This window comes from Scyliorhinus torazame, chromosome 4, assembly GCF_047496885.1.
Source record: "Scyliorhinus torazame isolate Kashiwa2021f chromosome 4, sScyTor2.1, whole genome shotgun sequence".
Lineage (NCBI taxonomy): Eukaryota > Metazoa > Chordata > Chondrichthyes > Carcharhiniformes > Scyliorhinidae > Scyliorhinus > Scyliorhinus torazame.
The window spans coordinates 71,289,380-71,301,582 of record NC_092710.1 but is presented as its reverse complement, the minus strand read 5'-3'; the positions used below and the strand labels follow the sequence as shown (position 1 = coordinate 71,301,582).

Below are 12,203 nucleotides of genomic sequence, written 5' to 3'. Positions count from 1 at the left end.
CTGGTATGATAGTCGTGTTCTTGAAGCAGGTGAGAACCTTGGAATGGAGTAGGGACAGGTTAAAGATGTCTGTGAACACCCCACTCCCCCCCCGCCCCCCCCCCCCCCCCCCCCCCGCCCCCCCCAGTTGGCCTGCGCAGGATCTGAGTGCACGACGAGGGATTCCGTCATGTCTATTTACTTTCTTTTGGGTTCACTTTCAAGAAGGCCGATCTGACTTCTGAGGCTGTGACGTTGGGTATGGGTGTGTCCCATGCTGTTGGGGCAGTTGACAATAGTTTATGGCTTCTTGCTTGAAATGAGCATCGAACGCATTGAGTTCATTCGGAAGGGGTGCTCTGTTGATAGAGATTATACTCTGCTTTGCCTTGTAGCCGTTATTCAATTAAATGCTGGAGCCAGTGTGAAAGGCTGAATGGCCTACTCCTGTTCCTATTTCTTATGGCCTTTCACAATCTATAGAATTTTGAAAGATTGCCATCAAAAGCATCTTAATAATCGATAGTCTCCTTCACAAAGGTGTGTAGCTGATCAAGTCTCAGATTTTGTTCATCTAATTATTTTTTCTAGTACTTTATTAATACCAATTTCTTTCAGTCCCTCATTTCCGAGTCTCTTGGTTCCCTTGTGACTCCGAGAGGTTTTCTGTGTCGTCCTCACCGAAGATGGTCATTGTTTAGTTTCTCCGCCATTTCCCTGTTTCTCCATTATTAATGCTCCTGTCTCTGCCCGTAATGGACCAGCATTTGTTCTTGCCAATCTTTCCTCCTTCCATACCTGAAGGATCTGCGGGGAATTGAATGTAAAAGGAGGGAGGTTATGCTTCAATTATAGTGAGACCACATCTGGAGTACTGTGCACAATATTGGTCACCTTATTTCAGTAAGAATGTAAATATGTTCGAAGCTGTTCGGAGAAGGTTTGCTAGACTAATACTGGATTGGGCGGGTTGTCGAAGAAAGGTTGGTTTGTATCCACTGGAGTCTAGAAGAGTAAGAGGCGACTTGATTGAAACCTTTACGAGCCTGAGGGGTATTGACAGGGGGGGGATGTGGAGAGGATGTTTCCTCTGGTGGGAGAATCTAGATCCTAGCAGTCACTGTTTAAAAAGAAGGAATCTTCAATTTAAACTGGAGGTGAGGCGAAATGTTTTCTGAGGGTCGTGAGTCTCTGGAACTCTCTTCCTCAAAGACAGTGGAAACAGAGTCTTTGAAGTGCGGAGATTCTTGATTAACAATGGGTTAAAGGTTATCGGGGGGTTGTTAGGATGCAGATTTGGGGTGGCTATCAGGTCAGCCATGATCTTATTGACTGGCAGAGCAGGCTCGAGGGGCTGAATGGCCCACTCGTTTGTAAGCTTTTACACGCTGCCTTTGTGTTTCCCACTAGTGTGCATTCATATTCATTTTCCGAGTCTCAGGCGGTCCTAGTGCAGTTAATGCAGAGCTACACAGAGAATCGCTGGCAACCCATCAATCTTCCACCTTCCCCGTGCCACGGTTCTTGGTTGTGCCTGCCCTCCGACCTGTCTGGGCCAATGGGTTGCTGTTGAATAATTTTCTATTTGTTGACTTTGACGTAAGTGGTTTATATTCTCCTTGCAGGAAAGCTCAGAAACGACGAGTGAAGAGAGATCCAAGCGAACAGCCGAAGAAAATTCGGTGAGTCCAAGCATTGGTCAGGAGCAATATAGAGACACAATATACAGAAGGGCGATACAGAGACGGTGTACACCGGGGGGGGTTTACACTGGGGAGCGACGGGGATAGACAAAATGTGTGTACACTGCGGAAAGAGGGGATACAGATGTTGGAGAGAGAGGGGATACAGAGATGCAGTGTGTAAGCTGGAGAGAGGGGATACAGAGATGCAGTGTGTACGCTGGAGAGGAGATACAGAGATGCAGTGTGTACGCTGGAGAGGGGGGATAGAGAGATGCATTGTGTATGCTGGAGAGGGGGGATACAGAGATGCAGTGTACACGCTGGAGAGAGGGGATACAGAGATGCAGTGTGTACGCTGGAGAGGGGATACAGAAATGCAGTGTGTACGCTGGAGAGAGGGGATACAGAGATGCAGTGTGTACGCTGCAGAGGGGATACAGAGATGCAGTGTGTACGCTGCAGAGGGGATACAGAGATGCAGTGTGTACGCTGGAGATGGGATACAGAGATGCAGTGTGTACGCTGGAGATGGGATACAGAGATGCAGTGTGTACGCTGGAGATAGGGTACAGAGATGCAGTGTGTACGCTGGAGATGGGATGCAGAGATGCAGTGTGTACGCTGGAAATGGGATGCAGAGATGCAGTGTGTACGCTGAAGATGGGATACCGAGATGCAGTGTGTACGCTGGAGATGGGATACAGAGATGCAGTGTGTACGCTGGAGATGGGATACAGAGATGCAGTGTGTACGCTCTAGGAGGGATGCAGAGATGCAGTGTACACGAGAGGATACAGAGATGCAGGGTGTACGCTGGAGAGGGAATACAGAGATGCAGTGTGTACGCTGGAGAGGGGATACAGATACAGTGTGTATGCTGGAGAGGGGATACAGAGTTGCAGTGTGTACGCTGGAGAGGGGATGCAGAGATGAAGGGTGTACGCTGGAGAGGAGATGCAGTGTGTACGCTGGAGAGAGGATACAGAGATGCAGGGTGTACGCTGGAGAGAGGGGATGCAGTGTGTACGCTGGAGAGGGGATGGAGAGATGCAGTGTACGCTGGAGATGGGATGCTGAGATGCAGTGTGTACTCTGGAGATGGGATACAGAGATGCAGTGTGTAAGCTGGAGAGGGGATACAGAGATGCAGTGTGTAAGCTGGAGAGATGGGATACAGAGATATAGTTTGTACGCTGGAGAGAGGGGATACAGAGATGCAGTGTGTACGCTGGAGAGGAGATATACAGATGCAGTGTGTATGCTGGAGAGGGGATACAGAGATGTACTGTGTACACTGGAGAGGGGATGCAGAGGTGCAGCTTGTATGCTGGAGAGAGTGGATACAGAGATGAAGTGTACACGCTGGAGAGACCGGATACAGAGTTGCAGTGTGTACGCTGGAGAGAGGGGATACAGAGATGCAGTGTACACGCTGGAGAGAGGGGATGCAGAGATGCAGTGTGTACGCTGGAGATGGGATACAGAGATGCAGTGTGTACGCTGGAGATGGGGTACAGAGATGAAGTGTGTACGCTGGAGAGGGGATGCAGAGATGCAGTGTGTACCCTGGAGATGGGATGCAGAGATGCAGTGTGTACGCTGAAGATGGGATACAGAGATGCAGTGTGTATGCTGGAGATGGGATGCAGAGTTGCAGTGTGTACGCTGGAGATGGGATACAGAGATGCAGTGTGTACGCTCGAGATGGGATGCAGAGATGCAGTGTGTACGCTGGAGAGGGGATACAGAAATGCAGTGTGTACGCTGGAGATGGGATACAGAGATGCAGTGTGTACGCTGCAGAGGGGATACAGAGATGCAGTGTGTAAGCTGGAGATGGGATACAGAGTTGGTGTGTACTCTGGAGAGGGGATACAGAGATGCAGTGTGTACGCTGGAGAGGGGATTCAGAGTGTACGCTGGAGATGGGATGAGAGATGCAGTGTGTATGCTGGAGATGGGATGCAAAGATGCAGTGTGTACGCTGGTGATGGGATACAGAGATGCAGTGTGTACGCTGGAGAGGGCATGTAGAGATGCAGTGTGTACGCTAGAGATGGGATGCAGAGATGCAGTGTGTACGCTGGAGATGGGATACAGAGATGCAGTGTGTACGCTGGAGATGGGGTACAGAGATGAAGTGTGTACGCTGGAGAGAGGACACATGCAGTGTGTACACTGGAGACGAGATACAGAGATGCAGTGTCCGCTGGAGAGGGGATACAGATGCAGGGTGTACAGTGGAGAGGAGATGCAATGTGTACGCTGGAGAGAGAGGATACCGAGATGCAGTGTGTACGCTGGAGAGGGGATACAGAGATGCAGTGTGTACGCTGCAGATGGGATACAGAGATGCAGTGTGTCTGCTGGAGATGGGTTACAGAGATGCAGTGTGTACGCTGGAGTGGGGATGCAGAGTGTAAGCTGGAGATGGGATGCAGAGATGAGATGTGTACGTTGGAGATGGGATACAGAAATGCAGTGTGTACGCTGGAGATGGGATACAGAGATGCAGTGTGTACGCTGGAGAGAGGGGATACAGAGTTGTAGTGTGTACGTTGGATATGATGCAGAGATGCAGTGTGTACGCTAGAGATGGAATGCAGAGATGCAGTGTGTACGCTGGTGATGGGATACAGAGATGCAGTGTGTACTCTGGAGAGGCATGCAGAGATGCAGTGTGTACGCTAGAGATGGGATGCAGAGATGCAGTGTGTACGCTGGAGATGGGATACAGAGATGCAGTGTGTACGCTGGAGATGGGGTACAGAGATGCAGTGTGTACGCTGGAGATGGGATGCAGAGATGCAGTGTGTACGCTGGAGATGGGATGCAGAGATGCAGTGTGTACGCTGAAGATGGGATACAGAGATGCAGTGTGTACGCTGGAGATGGGATACAGAGATGCAGTGTGTACGTTGGAGATGGGATACAGAGATGCAGTGTGTACGCTCGAGGAGGGATGCAGAGATGCAGTGTACACTGGAGAGAGGATACAGAGATGCAGGGTGTACGCTGGAGAGAGGGGATACAGAGATCCAGTGTGTACGCTGGCGAGGGGATACAGAGTTGCAGTGTGTACGGTGGAGAGAGGGGATGCAGAGATGCAGTGTACACGCTGGAGAGAGGGGATACAGAGATGCAGTGTGTACGCTGGAGAGGGGATATAGATACAGTGTGTACGCTGGAGAGGGGATACAGAGTTGCAGTGTGTACGCTGGAGATGAGCTACAGAGATGCAGTGTCCGCTGGAGAGGGGATGCAGTGTGTACACTGGAGAGGGGATACAGAGATGCAGTGTGTACGCTGCAGAGGGGATGCAGAGATGCAGTGTGGACGCTAGAGATGGGATGCAAAGATGCAGTGTGTACGCTGGAGATGGGATACAGAGTTGCAATGTGTACGCTGGAGAGGGCATGCAGAGATGCAGTGTGTACGCTAGAGATGGGATGCAGATATGCAGTGTGTACGCTGGAGATGGGATACAGAGATGCAGTGTGTACACTGGAGATGGGGTACAGAGATGCAGTGTGTACGCTGGAGAGGGGATGCAGAGATGCAGTGTGTATGCTGGAGATGGGATGCAGAGATGCAGTGTGTACGCTGAAGATTGGATACAGAGATCCCGTGTGTACGCTGGAGAGGGGATACACAGATGCAGTGTGTATGCTGGAGAGGGGATACAGAGATGTACTGTGTATACTGGAGAGAGGATACAGAGATGCAGGGTGTACGCTGGAGAGAGGGGATGCAGAGACGCAGTGTGTACGCTGGAGAGGCAATGCAATGTGTACGCTGGAGATGGGATGCAGAGATGCAGTATGTACGCTGGAGATGGAATAAAGAGATGCAGTGTGTAAGCTGGAGAGGGGATACAGAGATGCAGTGTGTAAGCTGGAGAGATGGGATACAGAGATGTAGTTTGTACGCTGGAGAGAGGGGATACAGAGATGCAGTGTGTACGCTGGAGAGGGGATACACAGATGCAGTGTGTATGCTGGAGAGGGGATACGGAGATGTACTGTGTACACTGGAGAGGGGATGCAGAGGTGCAGCGTGTAAGCTGGAGAGAGCGGATACAGAGTTGCAGTGTGTACACTGGAGAGAGGGCATACAGAGATGCAGTGTGTATGCTGGAGAGAGCGGATACCGAGATGCAGTGTGTACGCTGGAGAGGGGATACAGAGATGCAGTGTGTACGCTGGAGAGGGGGTACAGAAATGCAGTGTGTACACTGGAGAGGGGATACAGAGATGCAGTGTGTCCGCTGGACAGAGGGGATACAGAGATGCAGTGTGTACGCTGGAGAGGGGATACAGAGAAGCAGTGTGTACGCTGGAGAGGGGTTACAGAGATGGTGTGTGCGCTGGAGAGAGGGGGTGCAGAGATGCAGTGTGTACGCTGGAGAGGGGATACAGAGTTGCAGTGTGTACGGTGGAGAGAGGGGATGCAGAGATGCAGTGTACACGCTGGAGAGATGGGATACAGAGTTGCAGTGTACTCTGGAGAGGGGATACAGAGATGCAGTGTGTACGCTGGATGAGGGGACACAGAGTTGCAATGTGTACGCTGGAGAGGGGATACAGAGATGCAGTGTGTACGCTGGAGAGGATACAGAGATGCAGTGTGTACGCTGGAGAGGGGATACAGATACAGTGTGTACGCTGGTGAGGGGATACAGAGATGCAGTGTGTGCGCTGGAGAGGGGATGCAGTGTGTACACTGGAGATGGGATACAGAGTTGCAGTGTGTACGCTGCAGATGGTATACAGAGATGCAGTGTGTCTGCTGGAGATGGGTTACAGAGATGCAGTGTGTACGCTGGAGTGGGGATGCAGTGTGTACGCTGGAGAGGCGATACAGAGTTGCAATGTGTACGCTGGAGAGGGGATGCAGAGATGCAGTGTGTACGCTGGAGATGGGATACAGAGTTGCAGTGTGTACGCTGGAGAGGAGATACAGAGATGCAGTGTGAACACTGGACAGCGGATAGAGATGCAGTGTGTACGCTGGAGAGGCGATACAGAGTTGCAATGTGTACGCTGGAGAGGGGATGCAGAGATGCAGTGTGTACGCTGGAGATGGGATACAGAGTTGCAGTGTGTACGCTGGAGAGGAGATACAGAGATGCAGTGTGAACACTGGACAGCGGATAGAGATGCAGTGTGTACGCTGGAGAGGAGATACAGAGATGCAGTGTACGCTGGAGAGGGGATTCAGAGATGCAGTGTGTACACTGAAGAGGAGATGCAGTGTGTACGCTAGACAGGGGATAGAGATGCAGTGTGTACGCTGGAGAGGGGATACAGAGATGCAGTGTGTATGCTGGAGAGGGGCTACAGAGATGCAGTGTGTACGCTGGAGAGGGGATGCAGTGTGTACGCTGGAGAGAGGGGATGCAGAGATGCAGTGTGTACGCTGGAGAGAGGGGCTACAGAGATGCAGTGTACACGCTGGAGAGAGGGGATACAGAGATGCAGCGTGTACGCTGGAGAAAGGGGATACAGAGATGCAGTGTGTATGCTGGAGAGGGGATACAGAGATGCAGTGTGTACGTTGGAGTGGGGATACAGAGATGCATTGTCTACGCTAGAGAGAGAGGATACAGAGATGCAGTTTGTACTCTGGAGATAGGATGCAGATATGCAGTGAGGAGCTGGAGAGGGGATACACAGATGCATTGTCTACGCTGGAGAGAGGGGATGCAGAGATGCAGTGTGTACGCTGGAGAAGGGAGACAGAGATGCTTTGTATACGCTGGAGAGGGGATACAGAGATGCAGTGTGTAAGCTGGAGAGAGGTGTTGCAGAGATGCAGTGTGTATGCTGGAGAGGGGATACAGAGATGCAGTGTGTACGCTGGAGAGAGGTGTTGCAAGGATGCAGTGTGTATGCTGGAGAGGGGATACAGAGATGCAGTGTGTACGCTGGCGAGAGGATACAGAGTTGCAGTGTGTACGGTGGAGAGAGGGGATGCAGAGATGCAGTGTACACGCTGGTGAGAGGGGATACAGAGTTGCAGTGTGTACGCTGGAGATGGGATACAGAGTTGCAGTGTGTACACTGGAGAGGAGATACAGAGATGCAGTGTGTACGCTGGAGAGGGGATACAGAGATGCAGTGTGTACGCTGGAGAGAGGGGATACAGAGATGCAGTGTGTACGCTGAAGATGGGATACAGAGATGCAGTGTGTACGCTGGAGATGGGATACAGAGATGCCGTGTGTACGCTGGAGATGGGATACAGAGGTGCAGTGTGTACGCTCGAGGAGGGATGCATAGATGCAGTGTACACTGGAGAGAGGATACAGAGATGCAGGGTGTACGCTGGAGAGAGGGGATGCAGAGATGCAGTGTGTACGCTGGCGAGGGGATACAGAGTTGCAGTGTACTCTGGAGAGGGGATACAGAGATGCAGTGTGTACGCTGGAGAGGAGATATGGAGATGCAGTGTACGCTGGACAGGGGATGCGGAGATGCAGTGTGTACACTGGAGATGGGATACAGAGATGCAGTGTGTACGCTGGAGATGGGTTACAGAGATGCAGTGTGTACGCTGGAGAGGGGATGCAGAGTGTACGCTGGAGATGGGATGCAGAGATGCAGTGTGTACGCTGGAGATGGGGTACAGAGATGCAGTGTGTACGCTGGAGAGAGGGGATACAGAGATGCAGTGTGTACGCTGGAGATGGGATGCAGAGATGCAGTGTGTACGCTGGAGAGAGGATACAGAGATGCAGTGTGTACGCTGGAGATGGGATACAGAGATGCAGTGTGTACGCTGGAGATGGGGTACAGAGATGCAGTGTGTAAGCTGGAGAGGGGATGCAGAGATGCAGTGTGTACGCTGGAGAGGGGATGCAGAGATGCAGTGTGTACGCTGGAGAGATGGGATGCAGAGATGCAATGTGTACGCTGGAGATGGGATATGGAGATGCAGTGTGTACGCTGGAGATGGGATACAGAGATGCAGTGTGTACGCTGGAGATGGGATACAGAGATGCAGTGTGTACGCTCGAGGAGGGATGCAGAGATGCAGTGTACACTGGAGAGAGGATACAGATGCAGTGTGTACGCTGGAGAGGCGATAGGGAGATGTAGTGTGTACGCTGGAAAGGGGATGCAGTGTGTACGCTGGAGATGGGATGCAGGGATGCATGTGTACGCTGGAGAGGGGATACAGAGATGCAGTTTGTACGCTGGAGAGAGGGGATACAGAGATGCAGTGTGTACGCTCGAGGAGGGATGCAGAGATGCAGTGTACATGGAGAGAGGATACAGAGATGCAGGTTGTCCGCTGGAGAGAGGGGATGCAGAGATGCAGTGTGTACGTTGGAGAGGGGATGCAGAGATGCAGTGCGTACGCTGGAGAGAGGGGATAGAGAGATGCAGTGTGTACGCTGGAGATGGGATACAGAGATGCAGTGTGTACGCTGGAGATGGGATACAGAGATGCAGTGTGTAAGCTGGAGAGGGGATACAGAGATGCACTGTGTATGCTGGAGAGATGGGGTGCAGAGATGCAGTGTGTACGCTGGAGAGGGAATGCAGTGGTGCAGCGTGTAAGCTGGAGAGAGCGGACACAGATGCAGTGTACACGCTGGAGAGAGGGGATACAGAGATGCAGCGTGTAAGCTGGAGAGGGGATACAGAGATGCAGTGTGAACGCTGGAGAGAGGGTTACAGAGATGCAGTGTGTAAGCTGGAGAGAGTGGATACAGAGTTGCACACTGGAGAGAGGGCATACAGAGATGCCGTGTGTATGCTGGAGAGAGGGGATACAGAGATGCAGTGTGTAAGCTGGAGAGGGGATACAGAGATGCAGTGTGTGTGCTGGAGAGGGGATGCAGAGGTGCAGTGCTTAAGCTGGAGAGGGAATATAGAGATGCAGTGTGTAAGCTGGAGAGAGGGGATACAGATGCAGTGTGTACGCTGGAGAGAGCGGATACCGAGATGCAGTGTGTACGCTGGAGAAGGGAGGCAGAGATGCTTTGTATACGCTGGAGAGGGGATACAGAGATGCAGTGTGTAAGCTGGAGAGAGGTGTTGCAGAGATGCAGTGTGTATGCTGGAGAGGGGATACAGAGATGCAGTGTGTACGCTGGAGAGAGGTGTTGCAAGGATGCAGTGTGTATGCTGGAGAGGGGATACAGAGATGCAGTGTGTACGCTGGCGAGAGGATACAGAGTTGCAGTGTGTACGGTGGAGAGAGGGGATGCAGAGATGCAGTGTACACGCTGGAGAGAGGGGATACAGAGTTGCAGTGTGTACGCTGGAGATGGGATACAGAGTTGCAGTGTGTACACTGGAGAGGAGATACAGAGATGCAGTGTGTACGCTGGAGAGGGGATACAGAGATGCAGTGTGTACGCTGGAGAGAGGGGATACAGAGATGCAGTGTGTACGCTGAAGATGGGATACAGAGATGCAGTGTGTACGCTGGAGATGGGATACAGAGATGCCGTGTGTATGCTGGAGATGGGATACAGAGGTGCAGTGTGTACGCTCGAGGAGGGATGCATAGATGCAGTGTACACTGGAGAGAGGATACAGAGATGCAGGGTGTACGCTGGAGAGAGGGGATGCAGAGATGCAGTGTGTACGCTGGCGAGGGGATACAGAGTTGCAGTGTACTCTCGAGAGGGGATACAGAGATGCAGTGTGTACGCTGGAGAGGAGATATGGAGATGCAGTGTACGCTGGACAGGGGATGCGGAGATGCAGTGTGTACACTGGAGATGGGATACAGAGATGCAGTGTGTACGCTGGAGATGGGTTACAGAGATGCAGTGTGTACGCTGGAGAGGGGATGCAGAGTGTACGCTGGAGATGGGATGCAGAGATGCAGTGTGTACGCTGGAGATGGGGTACAGAGATGCAGTGTGTACGCTGGAGAGAGGGGATACAGAGATGCAGTGTGTACGCTGGAGATGGGATGCAGAGATGCAGTGTGTACGCTGGAGAGAGGATACAGAGATGCAGTGTGTACGCTGGAGATGGGGTACAGAGATGCAGTGTGTACGCTGGAGAGGGGATGCAGAGATGCAGTGTGTACGCTGGAGAGGGGATGCAGAGATGCAGTGTGTACGCTGGAGAGATGGGATGCAGAGATGCAATGTGTATGCTGGAGATGGGATATGGAGATGCAGTGTGTACGCTGGAGATGGGATACAGAGATGCAGTGTGTACGCTGGAGATGGGATACAGAGATGCAGTGTGTACGCTCGAGGAGGGATGCAGAGATGCAGTGTACACTGGAGAGAGGATACAGATGCAGTGTGTACGCTGGAGAGGCGATAGGGAGATGTAGTGTGTACGCTGGAAAGGGGATGCAGTGTGTACGCTGGAGATGGGATGCAGGGATGCATGTGTACGCTGGAGAGGGGATACAGAGATGCAGTTTGTACGCTGGAGAGAGGGGATACAGAGATGCAGTGTGTACGCTCGAGGAGGGATGCAGAGATGCAGTGTACATGGAGAGAGGATACAGAGATGCAGGTTGTCCGCTGGAGAGAGGGGATGCAGAGATGCAGTGTGTACGTTGGAGAGGGGATGCAGAGATGCAGTGCGTACGCTGGAGAGAGGGGATAGAGAGATGCAGTGTGTACGCTGGAGATGGGATACAGAGATGCAGTGTGTACGCTGGAGATGGGATACAGAGATGCAGTGTGTAAGCTGGAGAGGGGATACAGAGATGCACTGTGTATGCTGGAGAGATGGGGTGCAGAGATGCAGTGTGTACGCTGGAGAGGGAATGCAGTGGTGCAGCGTGTAAGCTGGAGAGAGCGGACACAGATGCAGTGTACACGCTGGAGAGAGGGGATACAGAGATGCAGTGTGTAAGCTGGAGAGGGGATACAGAGATGCAGTGTGAACGCTGGAGAGAGGGTTACAGAGATGCAGTGTGTAAGCTGGAGAGAGTGGATACAGAGTTGCACACTGGAGAGAGGGCATACAGAGATGCCGTGTGTATGCTGGAGAGAGGGGATACAGAGATGCAGTGTGTAAGCTGGAGAGGGGATACAGAGATGCAGTGTGTGTGCTGGAGAGGGGATGCAGAGGTGCAGTGCTTAAGCTGGAGAGGGAATATAGAGATGCAGTGTGTAAGCTGGAGAGAGGGGATACAGATGCAGTGTGTACGCTGGAGAGGGGGTACAGAAATGCAGTGTGTACACTGGAGAGGGGATACAGAGATGCAGTGTGTACGCTGGACAGAGGGGATACAGATATGCAGTGTGTACGCTGGAGAGGGGATACAGAGATGCAGTGTGTACGCTGGAGAGAGGGGTTAAAGAGATGGTGTGTACGCTGGAGAGAGGGGATGCAGTGTGTATGCTGGAGAGGGGATACAGAGATGCAGTGTGTACGCTGGCGAGGGGATACAGAGTTCCAATGTGTACGCTGCAGAGGGGATGCAGAGATGCAGTGTGTACGCTGGAGATGGGATACAGAGATGCAGTGTGTACGCTGGAGATGGGTTACAGAGATGCAGTGTGTACGCTGGAGAGGGGATGCAGAGTGTACGCTGGAGATGGGATGC

The 12,203-nt window shown here is 52.2% G+C and overlaps 1 protein-coding gene across 2 annotated transcripts in view; it reads left to right on the top strand.

Moving 5' to 3' along the window:
• The window catches only part of LOC140410295 (uncharacterized), a 176,055-nt gene that overhangs the window by 56,657 nt on the left and 107,195 nt on the right, over nt 1-12,203 (top strand). For both annotated transcript variants that reach the window (XM_072498274.1, XM_072498273.1), the window contains exon 7: nt 1,605-1,661. In XM_072498274.1, the coding sequence (XP_072354375.1) occupies nt 1,605-1,661 (57 nt within the window). The remainder of the gene's footprint in view (nt 1-1,604; nt 1,662-12,203) is intronic.